This window comes from Microdochium trichocladiopsis, assembly GCF_020744255.1.
Source record: "Microdochium trichocladiopsis strain MPI-CAGE-CH-0230 chromosome Unknown B0I36scaffold_5, whole genome shotgun sequence".
Taxonomy (NCBI): Eukaryota; Fungi; Ascomycota; class Sordariomycetes; order Xylariales; family Microdochiaceae; genus Microdochium; species Microdochium trichocladiopsis.
Window position 1 is genome coordinate 3,175,960 of NW_025763548.1, and position 17,201 is coordinate 3,193,160.

At 57.7% G+C, this 17,201-nt stretch overlaps 8 protein-coding genes across 8 annotated transcripts; 4 read left to right on the plus strand and 4 right to left on the minus strand.

Annotated features, from left to right (window-relative positions):
• Nucleotides 1-755: 755 nt before the first annotated feature.
• B0I36DRAFT_363252 (uncharacterized protein) lies at nt 756-1,157 on the plus strand (the record flags this gene model as incomplete). The annotated part of the gene is made up of 1 exon (XM_046158780.1): nt 756-1,157. The coding sequence occupies one exon, from the start codon at nt 756-758 to the stop codon at nt 1,155-1,157; it is 402 nt and encodes a 133-aa protein (XP_046013260.1).
• A 99-nt stretch (nt 1,158-1,256) lies between these two features.
• On the minus strand, nt 1,257-2,869 carry B0I36DRAFT_410071 (putative aminotransferase family protein; the record flags this gene model as incomplete). Its single annotated transcript, XM_046161903.1, has 3 exons — nt 1,257-1,820; nt 1,881-1,939; nt 1,968-2,869. The coding sequence occupies 3 exons, from the start codon at nt 2,867-2,869 to the stop codon at nt 1,414-1,416; spliced, it is 1,368 nt and encodes a 455-aa protein (XP_046013261.1). The 3' UTR covers nt 1,257-1,413.
• Nucleotides 2,870-3,281: 412 nt separating this feature from the next.
• On the minus strand, nt 3,282-5,072 carry B0I36DRAFT_324226 (uncharacterized protein). Its single transcript, XM_046154070.1, has 3 exons — nt 4,850-5,072; nt 3,887-4,793; nt 3,282-3,827 (listed from the first exon to the last, which is right to left on the minus strand). Exons 1-3 carry the CDS (start codon nt 4,976-4,978, stop codon nt 3,376-3,378), a joined length of 1,488 nt encoding a protein of 495 aa, XP_046013262.1. The 5' UTR covers nt 4,979-5,072; the 3' UTR covers nt 3,282-3,375.
• A 382-nt stretch (nt 5,073-5,454) lies between these two features.
• B0I36DRAFT_324233 (uncharacterized protein) lies at nt 5,455-7,220 on the plus strand. Its single transcript, XM_046154071.1, has 8 exons — nt 5,455-5,561; nt 5,652-5,768; nt 5,992-6,023; nt 6,088-6,122; nt 6,189-6,243; nt 6,314-6,389; nt 6,451-6,598; nt 6,668-7,220. Exons 1-8 carry the CDS (start codon nt 5,523-5,525, stop codon nt 7,111-7,113), a joined length of 948 nt encoding a protein of 315 aa, XP_046013263.1. The 5' UTR covers nt 5,455-5,522; the 3' UTR covers nt 7,114-7,220.
• Nucleotides 7,221-7,416: 196 nt separating this feature from the next.
• On the minus strand, nt 7,417-8,586 carry B0I36DRAFT_243303 (6-phosphogluconate dehydrogenase; the record flags this gene model as incomplete). Its single annotated transcript, XM_046149975.1, has 3 exons — nt 7,417-7,951; nt 8,009-8,362; nt 8,468-8,586. 3 exons carry the CDS (start codon nt 8,584-8,586, stop codon nt 7,417-7,419), a joined length of 1,008 nt encoding a protein of 335 aa, XP_046013264.1.
• A 1,092-nt stretch (nt 8,587-9,678) lies between these two features.
• On the plus strand, nt 9,679-12,030 carry B0I36DRAFT_268626 (cytochrome P450 97B3). Its single transcript, XM_046151248.1, has 2 exons — nt 9,679-10,406; nt 10,465-12,030. The coding sequence occupies exons 1-2, from the start codon at nt 10,126-10,128 to the stop codon at nt 11,873-11,875; spliced, it is 1,692 nt and encodes a 563-aa protein (XP_046013265.1). The 5' UTR covers nt 9,679-10,125; the 3' UTR covers nt 11,876-12,030.
• Nucleotides 12,031-13,343: 1,313 nt separating this feature from the next.
• B0I36DRAFT_324242 (uncharacterized protein) lies at nt 13,344-15,897 on the minus strand (the record flags this gene model as incomplete). Its single annotated transcript, XM_046154072.1, is given in 3 exon segments — nt 13,344-14,139; nt 14,158-14,341; nt 14,357-15,897. 3 exon segments carry the CDS (start codon nt 15,895-15,897, stop codon nt 13,831-13,833), a joined length of 2,034 nt encoding a protein of 677 aa, XP_046013266.1. The 3' UTR covers nt 13,344-13,830.
• Nucleotides 15,898-16,854, plus strand: B0I36DRAFT_324243 (uncharacterized protein). Its single transcript, XM_046154073.1, has one exon. It carries the CDS (start codon nt 16,205-16,207, stop codon nt 16,793-16,795), a length of 591 nt encoding a protein of 196 aa, XP_046013267.1. The 5' UTR covers nt 15,898-16,204; the 3' UTR covers nt 16,796-16,854.
• Nucleotides 16,855-17,201: the final 347 nt, after the last annotated feature.

Here is a 17,201-nt window from a genome sequence, read left to right on the forward strand (position 1 = left end):
TAGCTTTTCGTTGCCAGGTCGATTGGATCGACCGTGAGGGCTTGTAGGTCGTGGCTTGGAGTCGCGAGGATTGGATAGAGCTGGAGTGGTGGAGGCAGTCATTGTCGCACGCGAGGCTCGACCTTGCGCCTGCCGCCCGTGAATTTTCCAGGCACGCTCCAGCCTGCGCCGGGGGTAGCCTAGCGCCCTTGCAGCTCGGTCGCAACAAGTACAAGATACCCGATCCTTGGCACGGCCACCACGTCAACTGGTGGATGCTCCCCACTATGCAACGTACCGATACACGTTGCCCGCGCCAATCAGTTTTACTGGGGCCGGCAAAATTATGGACATGGACTCCAGAGAGGTGTCGCCGACGACAAGCATTCAATTTGTCTGCCCGCAATCGAGCTTCAACACGCCGAACCGGTGACCGCCACTCGCAAGCCGCGCAGTCGCTTCACTGTACCGTAGACATGTGAGCATAACTCCAACTTCTTGCCACCATTCAAGTCGTTTACGAGTACTAATGTGTCGACAGGGCCTCGGAAATGGGCAGGCTCGCAGCCTTTGCGGCTTCGAGGTCGACATCACTACTCCGCGGATCCGTCACGAGACGCCAGCCTTGCAACATTTCTCTCGCTGCCAGTAGCCTATCCCGCTCGACGACATCGCCGAGATGCCTGTCCACCACATCAGCGAGGGCTGCCGCTGGATGGCCCTCGCGGCAAACTCAAACGCGCGCTGAGGAGCCCGAGGGGATCAAGAAGCCCAACATGGCCGCATACGGCCGCACACCAGCATCGACGACAGAGTCCAGCGCAGCGGCCGACGATGACTTTGCTCTGGATCTCGATCTTTCTCTCGCCGATCTCCGCAAGACGCCCAAGGTCACCGAGCACATACCTGCGCCCCTCACACACGACCTCCACTGCACTCCCCGCCTGGGAAGAACGGTCAACTTGACCAAGAACGTTGATGTCGGCCGCGCATTCAAGCTGCTTGCCCAGGGCGTAGCGGCAAACAAACTACACAAGACTGTGCGTCTGCAGAAGGAGTACGAGCGTCCAGGTCTCAAGCGCAAGAGGCTCAAGAGCGAGCGGTGGCAGAAGAGATTCAAGCTTGGTTTCAAGGCGACGGTGAAGCGCGTGCGGCAATTGACCGCCCAGGGCTGGTAAGAAGAGGTCATGCTTTTGGCCAAGACAGCAGGCCCTGCGAAAGGGAAGAGATTGAAAGTGTATCAATATGTGAAATAACACGAGCAGGCACGAGGACGACCAAAGACCAGAAGATATTGTACATATACAAATAAAGGACCAAGCCGCATTCACGCAAGCTGCATCTTTTGACACCGAGAACGCTATTGACAAGAATTTATGGAAATCAAGATGCTCCTACTGAGCTATTCACTGGACATGGTCTATTGGTCATCCTCTACGAGCTCGCTTGCTTCAAATGTTCGCCCTTCTCAACTCTGGCGCACAGCTTCTGCAGCACTTCAGCTCCTTTTCGATAATCATCCTCCTCTAGATAGATCATACCACTGATCCTCCAGTAGAACGCCCCTTGGAAGCCGACGAGCTGGAAATACACGCCGCTCTCCTCGACTGCGGTCTTCTTGATCCAGTAGACGACCGTGTCTGGGATTTCGAACGCTGCATAGTCCAGGGGTAGTCGCACGTTGGCAAAGTTGCATTTGCGCATGCACGACCCTGGGTGGTCGAGGATCTCGGTGCCAAACATGTCTGCCACGATTACGGCCGCACGCTGAGCAATGGCGGATGTGTACTCCCGGATAACAGCTTCCCCTCCGCATGTCTCGTTGCGGAACTTGACGGCGGCTGAGTAAATGTAGTCGTCAGTCTAGATGGCCAGTAATACACGAGCATCGACATACTTACCGTCCACAGTCAACCAGTTCGTCGAGTCCGCCGTGCCTACACCAGACGAGTTAACCTCACTTTATCCACGGCCCATCACAAAACAACGACGAGGCGACATTCTTACCAGTGAACGCAAACATGTCAGCGTACGCATCCTCCCTGATCTTGCCTTCCTCGAGGGGCTTCACAGGCTGGAACCCATGGCTAGTCGGCAGCGTCGTCCTGATCAGGGCCTGCAACTCCTTGCGCACCACAAACGCCGCACACCCCCTCGGCACAAACAGCCACTTGTGCAGGTTGGTGACGAAGAAGTCTGGCTGGACAAGGCTCAGGTCGATCTCGACGTGCCCGATCCCGTGCGCCCCGTCGAGCAGTACCAGCGCACCCTCCGCCCTCAGCGCAGGCACGAGCTTCTCGAACGGGATCCTCATCCCGGGCATGCTGACAATCGTATCACAGATGGCCAGCCGCACGCGCTTTCCGGGCTGCGCATTGATCGCCCGGACGGCGGCGACATACTGCGCCACGAGCTCGTCGTCCGCAATCGGCCAGGACACCTTGAGCACATGCACGTCGACGCCGCCGTGGACCTCCTTGACCCAGCTCAGCCCGTTGGCCACGGACCCGTACACGACGTCGTAGCACACAATCACGTCCCCCGCGGCCCAGCGGATGTTCTTGAGCACCGTGTCGATCCCCGTCGTCGCGTTGGGCACGAACACGAGCTCCTCGAGCGCGCACCGGAGCAGGTCCGCCGCCAGCTGCCGCTGCGCGACGAGCCGCGGGGCAAAGTTGAAGACGATGAACGGGTCCGGCGCCGACTCGGCCTCCGCCCGGACCGCCAGGTGGGCGGCCCGCACGGCGGTCGGGTGCGCGCCGTAGCTGCCGTGGTTCAGCGGGTTGTAGGCCGCCGAGAAGGGGAACAGGTCCCGCATCGGGCGGCCAAAGGGGACCAGTGGGCCGCCACTGGGCCTCGATGACGTGTTGGTGGTGGTGGTCGCAGCCATGGCTGGCGGGCAGAAGGAGGACGTAGTGGACGATGTTTGTGCTTGGGCTGGCTCCTCTTGCAAGGGGGGCTTGGGGTCGAGGTAGACGCGCATAGTTGAACCAAAGCACCTCACCAACGAGTCGAGAAGAGCTCGTTCTTGCCTTTTATGGTGAATCGTGGGTAGGTGCGCCCTGTCGGAGACAGCGGTTGTTATGGCTCAAAGTAGGCCGGCTGTGAGATAAGTGGGTGGATTGTTATGCGGGGTTGAGGATTCCTTGAGTGCGGCACAGAAACGTCCGCAAGCACGTTGTATTCATGGGATTCGTGGAGGTTGGTGCACTGCACGGTGAAGCATGCAGACTTATGCAAAAGGCTGGTTTTTCCGATTGCTCGTTCACTCGTATTGGGAATGTGCACACGATCGGAAGCTTCGGGGCGATCACCTCTGACTATGCTGATACAGGGCCTCAACAGTAATGTACAACTCTATTCTACAACAGATATTATGGTTGTAGTCCAGGATGCTTAAACAATGCCAGGCACAAGAAATGATCTAGGCACATTAATCCTGGTTGTGAGAGAAGCGGCCTTGCCAGTTCCTCTTCCATCCACTTCCGGCAACGCCTTCACAAACAGCCCGGCGGCGGACTGGATCCCCATGTATCCGTCAAGGATCCGGATCTTGCCAGGCCCCTCGCTCAGGCTGTGCTGGGTGTCTTCAGCGTGCGGCGATACCCCAAGCGAAAGGATCGGAGGCAGCTTCAAGCTTCGCTTCTGTTCCGTGGTGAGGTATGGCTCGACGCAAAACAAGACGTACGAGCCAGGAGAGACAAGGCCAGAAGACGGCTCGGCGCTGTTCCTCTCCTCGAACGCCTTGACGAAGGCGTCAATGTCGTTCTGCTCCGGCTGAGCGTATGACGTCTCCGGGTCCAGAGACAAAAGGCCCTGTTTCGCTCCCCAGCCGCCACCACCGCTCACTGTCGTTGTTGTTAGTCTTCTAGATGGGCAACCAATGTCAAACTTGTGATGAACTCACAGATTCTGTGCAGCCGGCAGCCAGCGGCAAGCATTCTGTCTGCTCTGGTAGACATATCAAGAGCAGCGTCAGCCTCGTTGGCGATCGAGCCGCCGCTGAAGCATGCTACCTCACTGAGCTCCTCTGCTTCTACCACGTGCGGCGGAATGACCCAGGCCCAGACACCAATCGGTCCGGACGGCGGCGAGATGCCAGCAGCGCCTCGCGTTTCGAAGAGTTGCGGGATCAGCGCCTCAAGCTCCTTCGATGCCGGGGCAGGGGCGCCATCGATCTCAACCTGCCGAACAATGTTGCCCAGCCCAGTCACAATCTTCCTCGGCGGAGCCAAGGGCATCAGCGGTATGGTGGCGGTCGAGTGCATCGAGGTGTTGTGTGTGAATATACGCTGGGACTGCTTGAACTCGCGTTTGCCGAGGCGCATAGGCCCATCGCCGTCGCGGTGCCATTCACTGGCGAACAAGGTCGATCGTCTCCCGTTCTGGAAGATTGTGTTGGCTAAAGGCAGAGTGATCTCGAGGGGTCGGCTGTGGCCCTCGATAGGGTTGCCGAGAAATGTTAATGCGGCGGCCTGGTTTGGCTCTCTGGACCCCGTGAAGCTTTCAGCGTCCCAAAGCGAGGGCAGGATGTCCCTCGACCCGCTCAGGAAAGAGAAGCCTTTCTGCGGATCATCGAGTCCATAGGGAGATCCAATACCATCAGATACGGCTGTCAGGACGTCCAGCTTTCTAGATAATGCGTTGCCTTCATCCGATACTGAGAGGAGGCCGAGCAAGCAGGACATGAAGCTCTCATCCTGCAACCATGCTGCGTAGTCTTGGGATGCCACAATGGCAGTGCAATCTTCAGTGCCCGTGACAGCGTTGCGTGCCGAAGTGACGTGCTTTGCGAGCTCAAGCAGTACTTTGTCCTGTCGTTTTGTCAGCAACTGGGCAGGGTACAAGGGACGGGGGTTTGGTGATGAACCTTTGACGCTTGTGGAGAATCAAGCAGGACGCTGAATTTCGAGGTTGGCGTTGGCCGGGTGGAAAGGTGTCGGCGAGTAGCGCATCTGGCTAGGAGCCTAGCCGGTCGCAATGTCGTCCTGAGTATCATATTGATATGCCTTGGATCACTCACTTGACCTGGGAAGAGTCAAAGGCGTGGACAGCGTAACGAGCATGTAATTGGATGACGCTCAAGAGTCGATGGTCCACGCTAGAATGTGCCTGGGCACAAACTCAATTGGCCAATGAAAGTCTGACTGGCGGTCGATACAGTGCTCATCAAGACTGCACTGTAGACTCACGTCCAGTTAGTAGCCACAACTGACAACATACCGCATCACGTAGTCGAAGACTGTGTTGACAAACGGAAAGGTCCTCTCGATCGAATGGCAGAAGTCCTCTCCTGCTCGTCCAACGTGTGCCTGCTTCACTGAGCACACAAAACTCAACACAGCTACGAGCAACAAGCGTGCACAGTGTCAAGTCGCAAGGGGCTGTCGCATACTGTCTCCACCAAGGCTGCAGCTCGCATCCCTGCGCCTGGGGGCGTCCCCATTGTCCTTTTCCTGACCTCTAACTGACCGTCCAGAGCTGCATCATCGCTCCCGCTTTGCAACCCTCCAAGAGCCAGACACACAATCGCACCTACCAACATGGATCGTAGCCTTGACGAGATTGTTGCCGAGTCGCAGGTAAGCCTCACCACTCCTCGCATTGCCTTTGCTACCCTCATTCTGTCCACCGAAGAGCTGCGATTGCTAACCCCGTTCCCCGTTTCACAGCACGACCGACGCGGCCCTAGACGCGGCGGCGGTGGCGGCGGCGGCGGCCGAGAGCGTGGACCTCGCGCACCACGACACAGAGAGCGTGAAGCTTATCCTCGCGACGGCGTTAGAAAGGTAGCCCCTCCAAGGTTGCGAGGCTCAGTCATCGTTCTACATGCCGCCCGGTGCTGACCAGCTACTGCTCACCTCCAGGTGGATTTCTCCTCTCCCCGCTAGACACTGCGAGCGAATACCCTCCACGAGCACACGACGTCCCAACGAGCGAGCTTGCCGACATGACAATCACTGCGGAAATGATAGCCAATGCAGCTAACCTCGCGCCGTTTTACGCCATTAGTCTACCCGCGATGACTCCAGGGATCTCAACTCGTAGGGCGACCCTTCCAAATCCAAAAGAGAACAGACCGAGCCATTGTTTCTAACACCTGTCCAGGGACTGGGTCCACGATAGATTCGACGACTCACACTGTACAGTCGTCCACCGCACAGACGGAACGCACTCTCCCGACGATTGACACTGACCTTTCGCGATAGCTTCTGATCGCCCACGAGACTCGAGGCGGCGTCGCGAATCGCCTGGCCGCAGACAGTCAGTTCTTACACAGTTCTTATAGACGTTCGACCGCACGCCAGCTCTAAGCTGACAAGGTATACTCTAGGGACAACCGCGACACTCGAGGAACGAAAGTCCGGGTCGAGAACATCCATTACGAGCTGACCGAGGAGGATCTGGAGGTTTGTGGAGCCCCATCGTCGTTTCCCATCAGAGGGAGAAGCAGAACTGACGTTATTGAAGGGTCTCTTCACCAAAATTGGACCCATCCTTAAGCTCGAGCTGGTCTACGACCGTGCTGGCCGCTCCGAGGGCATCGCGTATGTCACTTACGACCGCCGGGACGACGCAGAGGAGTCGATACGCCAGTTCGACGGAGCCAATGCCAAAGGTACACAATACTCATGCGTTCGTTGTAAGGGGAAAAAACCAAGGCCTGCTCAAACTAACACGCGTCCAGGTCAACCCATCCGCCTGAGCATTGTCCCATCCGCCGCGCCGAGGCGCAACCCCTTTGAGAACGCGCACATGCCTGGCAAGCCTCTGTCCGAGCGCATCTCGCGCCCCCGATCGCTGTCTCCGGGCAGGGATGTAGACCGCTATGTTCCAGGTGAAGGTGGCGGTCGTCGCAGCCGCGACTCACGCAGCCCACTGCCGCGACGCAAGGAGCGCGGCGGCCGTCGCCCGGGTGCCCGTCGTGAAGGAGGCAACGGTGCCAGCGGCCAAGACAGGGAGCCTCGCAAGGGGGGTGCCAGGCCGAAGAAGACTCAGGAGGAGCTGGACGAGGAGATGGCCAACTACTTCAGTGGCGGTGCGAACGGTGCCGAGGCACAGGCGGCACCTGCAGCTGGTGCTCCTGCGACTACCGCGCCCGCTGGCGACGATGTCGATATGAACATTGAGTAGAGGACTGATGCGGGAAGTGTGGTGTCGGAGTAAATAGAGACCATATGTGGAGTTTATAACGGAAAACCAGGGCCAGAGAAAATTAGACGAGGCATCAGAGCCGGATATTTCTGCTTGGAAGAGTCATGCGGTCATTTGAATGTGAACGTGCCTTGGGCGAACCCCGACTGACCGCGGGCGTCGCTGCTAGTCCATACTGCCTCGATGTGTATCATGTCTATCCACCGCAACCCAGCGGGAAACTTGCCCACGTCACGCTCACCAGCTCCTTGCACTTGGAATACCATTCGCCCCCTCTTACACTCAGTCATTCTTCTTCTTCCTCTTCTCTAGGCCCTCCGCCATGGCAGCCGCCACATCCGCTGCGTCCTGGCCCCTCTTCCTCTTGCCAATCTTCTCCTCTCCCAGGACCGTCTCCTCCGCCACGCTCTTGTACACCTCGGCCACGGCGCCGAAGATGTCGTGCCTGCCGGCCTGGAACCCGCCTTCTTCCTCGAACGTGCGGTTGATCTCCTCCATCTCGCGCACCCAGCGGTACGCTTTCGGGGGCATCCCCGTAAGCCCGAACTGCGCGGTCTTGAGGGACGCGGGGGAGTGCGTGGCCAGCTCGCTGGTCAGCTCGTCGAGCACGCCGAGCCGGGAGGCCGTGGTGAAGGACTGGATCGCGAGCGCGGTGAAGCCCTTGGAGAGGGAGGCGAAGCACATCTTGAGCCCGCTGGCGGCGCCGATGGTAGGGGAGATGTGGCGCATGTTGAGGGTCGTGCTGAGCTTCGGGCCAAAGTCCGAAATGGAGCCGATCGAGTGCGGGCCTGAGGTCGGTATGCTGGGGCGTTTCCAGCTCTGAAGGGTGTCCCCTTGTTGTTGCTGTTGTTGAGAGGTTGTGGATAAGGAAGACGCCGCATCAGCCGCGGGTTTGGCCAGAGCAGGGGGTCCGCCGATGATGCTCCCGTCGATGAACCGCACCGCAGTCTCGGGCCGCTTGGACGAGGCCTTGTCGAACAGCTCAGCGATCGACTTGATCGTCGAAGGGGCCACGGCGTTGAGGTCGGCAAAGTACAGAGGCTCTTTGCCGTCAGTGGCCTTGCGGGGGAACGGCCCCGTGATGGCGGCGTCGATGATGCGCTGGGCGGTGGCGACGGCGTCCCGAGGGGGGACTACTGACAGAATGACGGCGCATTGCTCGCACAGGTCCTCGTCCGAGTTGAGGAGTTCTACCTTTGCGGCCTTGGCGCGGTCGATGGTGTCGTTGCTGGGAGGGTCTGGTGTTAGTGAAGGTGGGCATGGAAGAGGAGCACTGGGTGATATGGCGAGTGAAGCTCGGGAACTCGCGCTTAAAGACTGCGAGTGAACCTACCTCCGCCCTTTGCCGTTCGTGGCAACTGCAAATCCGTTGGCGACGAGCAACTTGGCAATGCCCATGCCCATGTCGCCAATGGACAGGATGCCGATCTTAGCCAGTGGTGCTGCTGCCATTCTTATCTATCTATGCTAGGGCGAGTCTCTAGTCTTGGTCTATAATTATTGGATCTCGAATCAAAGCCTGCGTTGTGGTCAACTCGTTCTGTTCTGAACGCAATGCAGAGATGCTTGCCAAAGCATTAATCAGCTGGGGCGAGTTGTCGTTAAGGGATTGCGACTTCGGCGGGGTTGCATGGAGGCATCATTGGCTGGACGTCTGCCCGGCCGGCTGGAACAGGCCATACAGGTTAGCCGCTGAAGATTCTCCGGGTCGGATCGCCTCGTACAGGTGAGTAGAGCAGGGGCTTACACGTGTGTTTATCAACTGGTTTTTTTGGTTTCTCTCTGCGAGCTAGAGGCCTGGAGCGATTACATGCCATGGGCGGCTCGCCCTCATGTCAATCCTTTTACATCCTGCAATAGTGCCATCTGATAGAACAGTGAGCCATGATCTCACACAAGTGTCGAACATTTGCGTCAAGACCAAGAGCAAGTCAAGGCCTAATTGGGCGGGATATTGACTAGTGCAAGCAAGTTCTGTTTTCGAGACAGTTGATCAGGCCACTTGTGTGTCTTCTGGATCATCTGCCTACAAAAGTGCAATTCCTTTCAAAGGTGCAATTCATCCCGGGCCAGCTGGTCTAGCACACACAGGCTTGGATGCCACGCGGCTGGAGATAGGTGTGTAAAGTGAGGGAAGCAGGCACCTGCGACTTGCGCAACCTCGCAAGTTGACTCGTGGAGGCATTGAAGTGAGTTGCCCCGAGATGCCTGAGCCAAGTGGGTCGGGGCCGACGAATGTCTCCGGCGAGCAGAGACTTGAGGCCGCGTGTCAGTGAGGACGCGTAGAAGACGAGAAAAAGACGACGAGGAGCAGTTGCGGGGGCCCGGCGCAGGCTGGTCAGATGGCCCCAGGCAGCACCTTACGGCAGGCGGCTCAACCTTGGAACCTGCGGCAGTGCAGAGGGGACACACGAAGGCGCCGGCGACGGGGTACAGTACCAGACGCGCCGTACGAGCGCCCCAGCCAGATAAAAGGCCCTGCCTGTGCCGACCGGCCCAGTGCCTGCCCACGCCCACCCGCGACTTATCAGACGTCGCACCGCCGTCGCAGCTGCTAATTAGCCTACCACCCTCGGGTTCGCTCCTGCCCCTCGGGTCCAGCCCGCACGCACCTGCCTGCTGTCCGCATCATCGCCTCGACCAGACCTGACGTCGTCCAGATCACTTTTTCGCCTCTCCTCCTCTGCGCCTGCTGCATCTCTCCACGACGACAGAGCGCCTTCTTGTCTCTCTGCTTCCACCACAGACACTGTCGAGACACCTCCATCCCCAAGCTGCAGACCGGTGCTCCTCTGCCGAATCCTTCTCGGCCCGGCTTGGCGCCTCACCCCCCAGACCCCCGTGCTCCACCCGTTCCCGGGCCCCCAGTCTCAGCAAGCCTTCCCGGCATCGTGCATATCCCGCCGTGGCACCGCAGATCACAACCTACACTTACATACTTGCACATCAGCACCGCCCGCAACAAGCAAGTACAGGCAGTACGGTCCTAGCATGGAGCATTTTCCCTGGAAGCCCATCACCGCCTCCTCGGCCCTCGTCTCCCTCCTTCTTGCCAGATATGGCGACGACAAGATCCCCAACCTGGGCTATGCCGCCACCTTTGCCGGCTCCTGGCTGACCCAGGCTGGCGCGGTCCTCATCTATGCTGTCTTTGTCTATCCAAAGTTTCTCTCGCCGTTGATCGGCCTCCCAGAACCGCCAGGGGGCTCGTGGTGGAACGGCCACTTTGGTACCATTGTGAAGGAGCCCAGTGGTCTTCCTCACAGGCGATGGTATGTGTCATCCCTTTACGTTCCTGTTGCCGAAACCCTCCGGTCTAACACCATCAAGGACATCCACGCTCGATCACGATGGCGTCATCCGCTACCTCGGCCCCTTGAACCAGGAACGCCTGCTGGTCGTCGGTTCCAAGGGGCTCTCCGAGGTTCTCGTCACAAAGAGCTACCAGTTCACCAAGCCCCCAAGCGTGCGGGCCGTGCTCGTTCGCCTGCTGGGCGACGGAGTTCTTGTCGCCGAGGGCGATGACCACAAGGTTCAACGCAAGAACCTCATGCCCGCTTTTGCCTTCCGCCACATCAAGGACCTGTACCCTGTCTTTTGGCGCAAGAGCCGTGACAGCGTGCACGCCCTGACGGATTTCATTGACTCGGACTCCGCTGCTACTGCTTTAGCAGATGTCGAAAAGGCCAAGCGGACAGCAGTCATCGAGGTCGGCGATTGGGGCTCCCGCGCCACTCTCGACATTGTCGGCACTGCCGGCCTCGGACGTGACTTTGGTTCTCTGCGGGATCCTGACAATGAGCTTACAAAGGTCTATGGCAAGCTGTTCAAGCCGAACCGGCAAGCCGTGATTCTTGGCCTCATAGGACTTTTCGTGCCCGAGTGGATCCTCGTCCGGCTCCCGTTCCGCCGCAACAGCGACATCCTCTACGCATCGAACTACATCCGTAACGTCTGCCGTGATTTGGTCAAGGAGAAAAAGGCTAAGCTGCAGGAGAAGGGCGAAACCGACGTCGACATCTTGTCAGTGGCCCTCGAGTCTGGCGGCTTCACGGACGAAGACCTGGTGGACCAGCTCATGACGTTCCTCGCCGCAGGCCATGAGACCACCGCCACGTCTATGACGTGGGCAATCTACATGCTCGCCAAAGATCCGGAGATGCAGCAACGCCTGCGCGACGAGGTTCGCAAGAACCTGCCCTCCATGGACTCGACACAGGACGTCACCAGTCTTGAGATCGACCACCTTCCGTTTTTGAATGCCTTCTGCAACGAGGTTCTGCGTTACTGGGCCCCCGTCCCAATGACCCTGCGCCACGCAGCAGAGGATACCACTATCCAAGGCATCAAAGTGCCTAAGGGGACGCGCATTATGCTGTGCTCGTGGGCAACAAACTTTGACACCACACAATGGGGTCCAGACGCGGGGGAGTTCAAGCCCGAGCGCTGGCTGGCGGACCCGGATACAGCCACGACCGAGGAGAAGCATCGCGCTGCGAGCGGTGGCGCCGCGAGCAACTATTCCAACATGACATTCTTGCACGGCCCGCGCAGTTGCATTGGCCAGGCGTTTGCCAAAGCCGAGTTTGCGTGTCTCCTGGCTAGCTGGGTCGGCCGTTTCCAGTTTGAACTGAAGAACGAGATTGATCGCGATGAGAGCCAGCTTGACATCAAGGGTGGTGCAACGGCGCGGCCTTCGAGGGGTCTTTATGTGCACGCAACGGTTGTGGAGGGGTGGTAAAAGGCCGGGCGGTCGTGCTGAACAAACAGGGAGATGAGACCCAGAGAATGAAGTATATGCGCACTATGTATGTAGAAGGTTGGCGCATTTTATGATTGCTATGAAATGCTAGCGATACCCCAACTCCAATGTACATTGTGAAAACCCAACCATGCAGTGCCAATTCGCATGCCTTGAAAGCCGTTGATCGCCTTCGCCCTGTAGAGCAAAGGTTGTTCCTGCTGGGTACCCTAGCTATTCACGGGCGTTGAAGGGTGATTGGTGTCCGGCAAACTCTAGCACCAGCAAACCAGGCTTCCTGGGAATCGCACCAAGTTAGATTACATGTGGACATGACATGAGGAGGTCACTACGAGGAAGACGCTTCTTCCAAAGCCTAGGGCCTGGGATAGCACAAAGATGTGCCCGCTCACGAAAGAATGGTGAGTGGTGGAGGTATTCCCGAAACATTAAAAGAAAACCCAGTAAAACAAAAAAAAAAAGATGTGCAATAGTCACGGCGATGCATGAAGGCAACATAAGGTCTTTTAGATCAGAGAAAAAAAGAGTAAAAGACAAGAAGTAAAAAAAATAAAAAAAAAATAAATGCATTCAGAGGTGCTGCGTGATCTTGACTTGCACGGTTCAGAGACTCTCAACCCCCAGAAAAGTGGTGGTGCGCCGGTTGTGGTGTGAGCCCAGAGGCAGGCTCGAACCAAGTGCAAAAAAAAAGTTGAGAAAAATGGTTTGCTTCTCTTTGTTGTAGCGTGTCATCCTTAGTGCAGGGGCCATGCTAATCTTCTCTGTATCGTTTCAAATTGACTAATGCCCGAAGGCAAAAGGTAGGCCAATTGTTTGGCATTATAAACCCCCTCTGGGGCCAATTCCCCTCCCACAAAAGTGGGGGCGTCGGCCACCACCAGATGCTCTCTGCACGAGGCGCTGGGGGGCTACGCACCGCTGCGCACCACTTTGTTTTGTGCACGCACAAAACTACTCGGCGGACCTGGCGCGCGAGCACCGGGTTTGGAGGGGTAATGTGAGGTGGGATGCGACATGGTGCTCAACCACGCGAAGCACAGAGGCTTCGACTTGATGCAAAGTCGGCAGTGGTTGAAAAAGCGAGGGATTTCACACTTAACTATTTGTTTTTACACGTGCTGCAGGGATTTGAGATTTGCGCGAGGAGATGGGCTTCGGCACATTGTCAACTCGTTCGTCCCTCGCCGGCTACTGCGTTCGTTGCATGGTCAAGAGAATGCGAATCGCAACCGGACGTACTGACCGGTTGAGTGCGAGGCGTGATGTCCGTAAGTGAGCAGGTAGCTTAGTTTTGTCGACTGGAATCATGAGTACTTGAGTCCAGGGTGTAGTCCGTGTTGACGACTTGTTCCGTCGGTCGAAGGGGGGAAGTTTTGCGGGAGGTGCAAAAGGGTAAACATTAAGGAAACAGACTTTGGCGTTGAGGGGTAAAAGTACCAAGCCACAATGACACGAGACTAATACGAGGGCACCTGCTAGACAGTCAGCCTGGGCGAGCCGAGCCTGGCTGGACAGGACAGGACTGTTGACGACCGGCCGATCTCGGGGAACAGGGCGTGTGGGTCTCGATTTGAACTGCCTGCTTCTTTCCGACTTACACCAGTCGCGAAAGCAATTCCGTGCCACTCCATCTTCGAACCAAATTCAGGGATACTGTCTCATGAACTGAGTAAGAAAGCATTCGTATTCCTCTCCCACCAGAGCGTTTAACTGGTTGAATATTTGCTCATGATGCATTCACATCCCTAGCAGTATCCGCAATATTCGGGGTTTCAAGAGACAAAGCTTGCGAGATGGATGTTTCGACGCTGTTCTATCCGAGACCCATGGATGTATTCTCTCAGAGCTTCACATGATCCATGACACGAAGACTTTCCCATCGACATCACTTAATAAACTTTAACGCAAGTCGTTCTCATACCTTGCTATCTCTTTCACTTTTTGATCCATGGAAGAATCCTCGCCATGGAGGCACTCCGACTTTGATTGCCTTTTCCCTTCCCTCTCCCACCCCTCCCGCGACCACTTGCACCGTCGTGAATCCCATCGTTCCCTTTCTCCGCGACCAGATCCAGGCCAAACCCCCAGACCGTGTAGTCTTGATCGTCTACAAAGACCAAAAGCCCATCATCGCCCAAAATCCTCTGCTTCCTGTGCTGGAGAGGCACATTCTCCCTGGATCCGCCTGTCGACCGATCTGGCAATCCTGTGATACCCGGCAATGGCTCAGAGGGGCTGTACGTCTGGGATGTGTCGAGGACGTGTGCGATGTGCTCTATGACTGACGCTGCTCCAGGTAACTGAGAGTCCGCAAGGATTGATTGCTGGTCCGCGTGGCTCATCGCGAAGCGTCTTCGTCTTGCAAAGACTGGGCGGTCTTCTTTAGGATGGGATGTGGCATGGTCTCTGCTGTTGACCTGGGTCTCCTCGGTCGTGGTATAGTATCTGATCGCCGGTGACGTTGGGATGCGTGGTCCTTCTGGCCCCCTGGCACTACTGGTATCTTCATCACTCGAATATGTGTGCGTTGTACTATGGTGAGAGCACCTCCGAGATGCGATGACGAGGTCCCGCCCCGTCTTGCCGTCCGGTGTGAACAACAGGCCGTTCCAAAGGTGCCACGAAGTAGCAAAATGCCACGGCGGATGATACACGACAAAGTCAAACTCCCTTGTGTAGATGTTGAAGCAGATAGCAACGACGGTGTACGCCGCATCCGGCTGGGCGCATGGGGATCCCGGCTGAGCAGAGTCATCTTCATGGTCGTGTCCTTGTTCGTGAGCATGAGCAAGGTTGTGGCCGCCGTCTCTGTGTCGAGCCCACCTCGTCTCCTCGCCATTCACCATCATCAGGCAGTATCCGCCATGCGAGTCGATCTTTTCCCAGCGGAGGTACCCATGCTCACTGAGGTCCTCGAAGACAGTCATGTCGTCGCTCTGCGGCTGGTACGTAGCAAATCGCCGACCACCACGGCCAACGTCCCGTATCTCATGCACACACAGCCGGTGGTCCGTGGAAAACGTCACCACAAACAGCGTGTCCATAACCACCGGGTGCAGGATGAAATCCAACAGCATCCCGTCCTCGCACAGCCTCAAGCCCATGCGGTGCGGCGGACTCGTAGGCGGGAGCTCGACGAGGCCGCTCATCCTGACGCGGCCCCTGGCAAAACACCCTCCCAGACCACGACCACCATAATCATCAACATCATCATCACCCATGTCCAACGCCCTCCAGCAGCAGCCGGCCTCCTCCTCCTCTTCCCCATACCGCCAGTAGAACACGTCGCTGTTCCTCGCCACGGCAACGACGCGATCTGCCTCGACAAACACGCGCTCAATGGCCCGCGGGAACGTGGCCGTCTGTAGCCGGTCGAGTCGCAGGTGCCACGCGTGCAGGACGCAGCCGCGGCCCATGAGCAGCAGCTCGCTGCTCATCGCCGCCGTGTAGCCCGTCTGCCTCAGCCCGTGCGCAGGGAAGTCGTACATGCGCCGCACGCCGGTGCGCAGGTCGTCGACCACGGCGCTGTACGGCCGCGCGTAGGCCTGCGGCCACCACGCTACCCGGCCGTTGTTGTACATCATGAAGCGGAAGTGCGTGGCGGGCTTCCGGCGCGGAGAATGTGATGCTGTCTCTCTTCCACTCTTCCTCTCTCTCTCGTCCGTGGGCCGGAAGCTGCTGCGGCCGTTGCTTCTGCCGCCATTGCCACGGAAGAGCCTGTCTAGGTCCATGTCGTCGTCCGAGTCGACGTCGTCATCATCCTTGAAAACAGTATGGACACCACCCTCGTGCGTCGGGACCGCCAGGCTGACGCGGAACAGCTGGTCGTCCGCAAGCCTCATCCCGTAGTGCAGCGCCGTCGTGAACATCCCATGCCTCCGCCTCTGCCTGGCCACCAGCATCCGCCGGAAGTGCTCGTCAGCTCCTCCTCGCAGGTCTGGGCTGCCCCGGGCGGCCACACCAGCGGTCGAACGCTCATCCTCCTCCTCCTCCTCCTCCATTCCACGACGACCACCAAGAGCATCATCATGTCGTGGAGATTGTCGTCGACCAAGACTAGGGACGCCTGAACCCTTTCCTCCTCCTGCTGCTGCTTCGCGAGTAGTTCCTCCCGCGGTCTCTGCCTTTTCGAGACGCATCGCCATCATCTCCCCGTACCCGGGCATCCACTCCTCCGCTAGGCTGCGCCATATCTGCTCGCTCAGCCAGATATGTCTCCAGGCCCGACACACCTGCAGCACCGCGAGATACGCGTCCGCCGCGCCGTCCTCGTGATCCACCTCGGCGGCCAGGAGCAGCAGCTCGGCAATGATCATGATGTGCAGCTCCAACGGCAGGCGCGAGATTAGCGGGCCCCCCGCCGCCGCTGCTGCTTCGGCTGCTATTGCATCTGCTGCTGTTGCACCACCATTGTCGTCGACGTCCTCGCCGTGGATCCCATCATCGCGCCAACCTCGGCCGGGTAGGGAGCCAATAGTCTTCCTGGCAGATCTTGATGGCCATGACGATGACGCCGACAGCGCGCCACCGCCGACCGCCGCAGTCGTCGGGTCGGCTGCTGCCGATGATGCTGACCTCGCCGAGCGGCGGATCTTTGCCAGGAAGGACTTCATTCGTCGTTCTCGTTCTGTTTATCTCCCTGTGCTTAAGGCCTGCCGCACAAGGTACACTCGCGACGACGACTCGTCACAGCGTCTTTTGGCGCTTTCCGTAATGCTCTCGGGCATGGGGGGCAGGTGGTGTGACCTGATGGTCGGGCCTGAGTCAAGGGTCAAGTCAAGGTACTACTTGTCACTCTCAAAAGCGGCCCTCGTAAGGCAGGTACAGGGATTGGTCAAGTCATGGTCTCGGTCGCGGTCCAGGGACCAGGTCGTTGCTGGTACTGGTGGTCACTTTTAGGGAAGAGCATGTCGCAGGTAGCTAGATCCAGCTGCGTAATAGGTACTCTCACGTGCTGCCTCTCGTCCTGAAGGGCCCGTCGTCGATCTTCGTGCAAACACTCGACATAACATCAGCATTGTGAGACCCCCCACTTAGCGCAACGAACAACAACGTTTCCATGTCCACAACATATTACAGCGAAATTATAGCATGATCTTTCTTTTTTTTCTTTTGAAATTCTCTTCTGCCTATCTAGCATACATCCATGCTTGAAGAGCGCCAATCAATTCGCAAAGACATAAATATTGCACAAAGTGTGGGACAATCACCCACGTCGCTCATGCTCACTCGACATGATCGCGTGTCATTCCATCTTTTTTTCTCATGTCGCTTCCTCCCGCGCCGCAAATTCAATACAAACAGA

Bases quoted from the DNA above. Each gene is read 5' to 3' on its own strand.
- B0I36DRAFT_268626 (XM_046151248.1), top strand. From the start codon at position 10,126: ATGGAGCATTTTCCCTGGAAGCCCATCACCGCCTCCTCGGCCCTCGTC. The intron at 10,407-10,464 runs GTATGTGTCATC...AACACCATCAAG, and splicing joins GGTCTTCCTCACAGGCGATG to GACATCCACGCTCGATCACG.
- B0I36DRAFT_324243 (XM_046154073.1), top strand. From the start codon at position 16,205: ATGATCATGATGTGCAGCTCCAACGGCAGGCGCGAGATTAGCGGGCCC.
- B0I36DRAFT_324226 (XM_046154070.1), bottom strand. From the start codon at position 4,978: ATGATACTCAGGACGACATTGCGACCGGCTAGGCTCCTAGCCAGATGC. The intron at 4,794-4,849 runs GTTCATCACCAA...ACAAAACGACAG, and splicing joins ATTCTCCACAAGCGTCAAAG to GACAAAGTACTGCTTGAGCT. The intron at 3,828-3,886 runs GTGAGTTCATCA...CAACAACGACAG, and splicing joins CTGCCGGCTGCACAGAATCT to TGAGCGGTGGTGGCGGCTGG.
- B0I36DRAFT_324233 (XM_046154071.1), top strand. From the start codon at position 5,523: ATGGATCGTAGCCTTGACGAGATTGTTGCCGAGTCGCAG. The intron at 6,123-6,188 runs GTACAGTCGTCC...CTTTCGCGATAG, and splicing joins TAGATTCGACGACTCACACT to CTTCTGATCGCCCACGAGAC. The intron at 6,599-6,667 runs GTACACAATACT...ACACGCGTCCAG, and splicing joins CGACGGAGCCAATGCCAAAG to GTCAACCCATCCGCCTGAGC.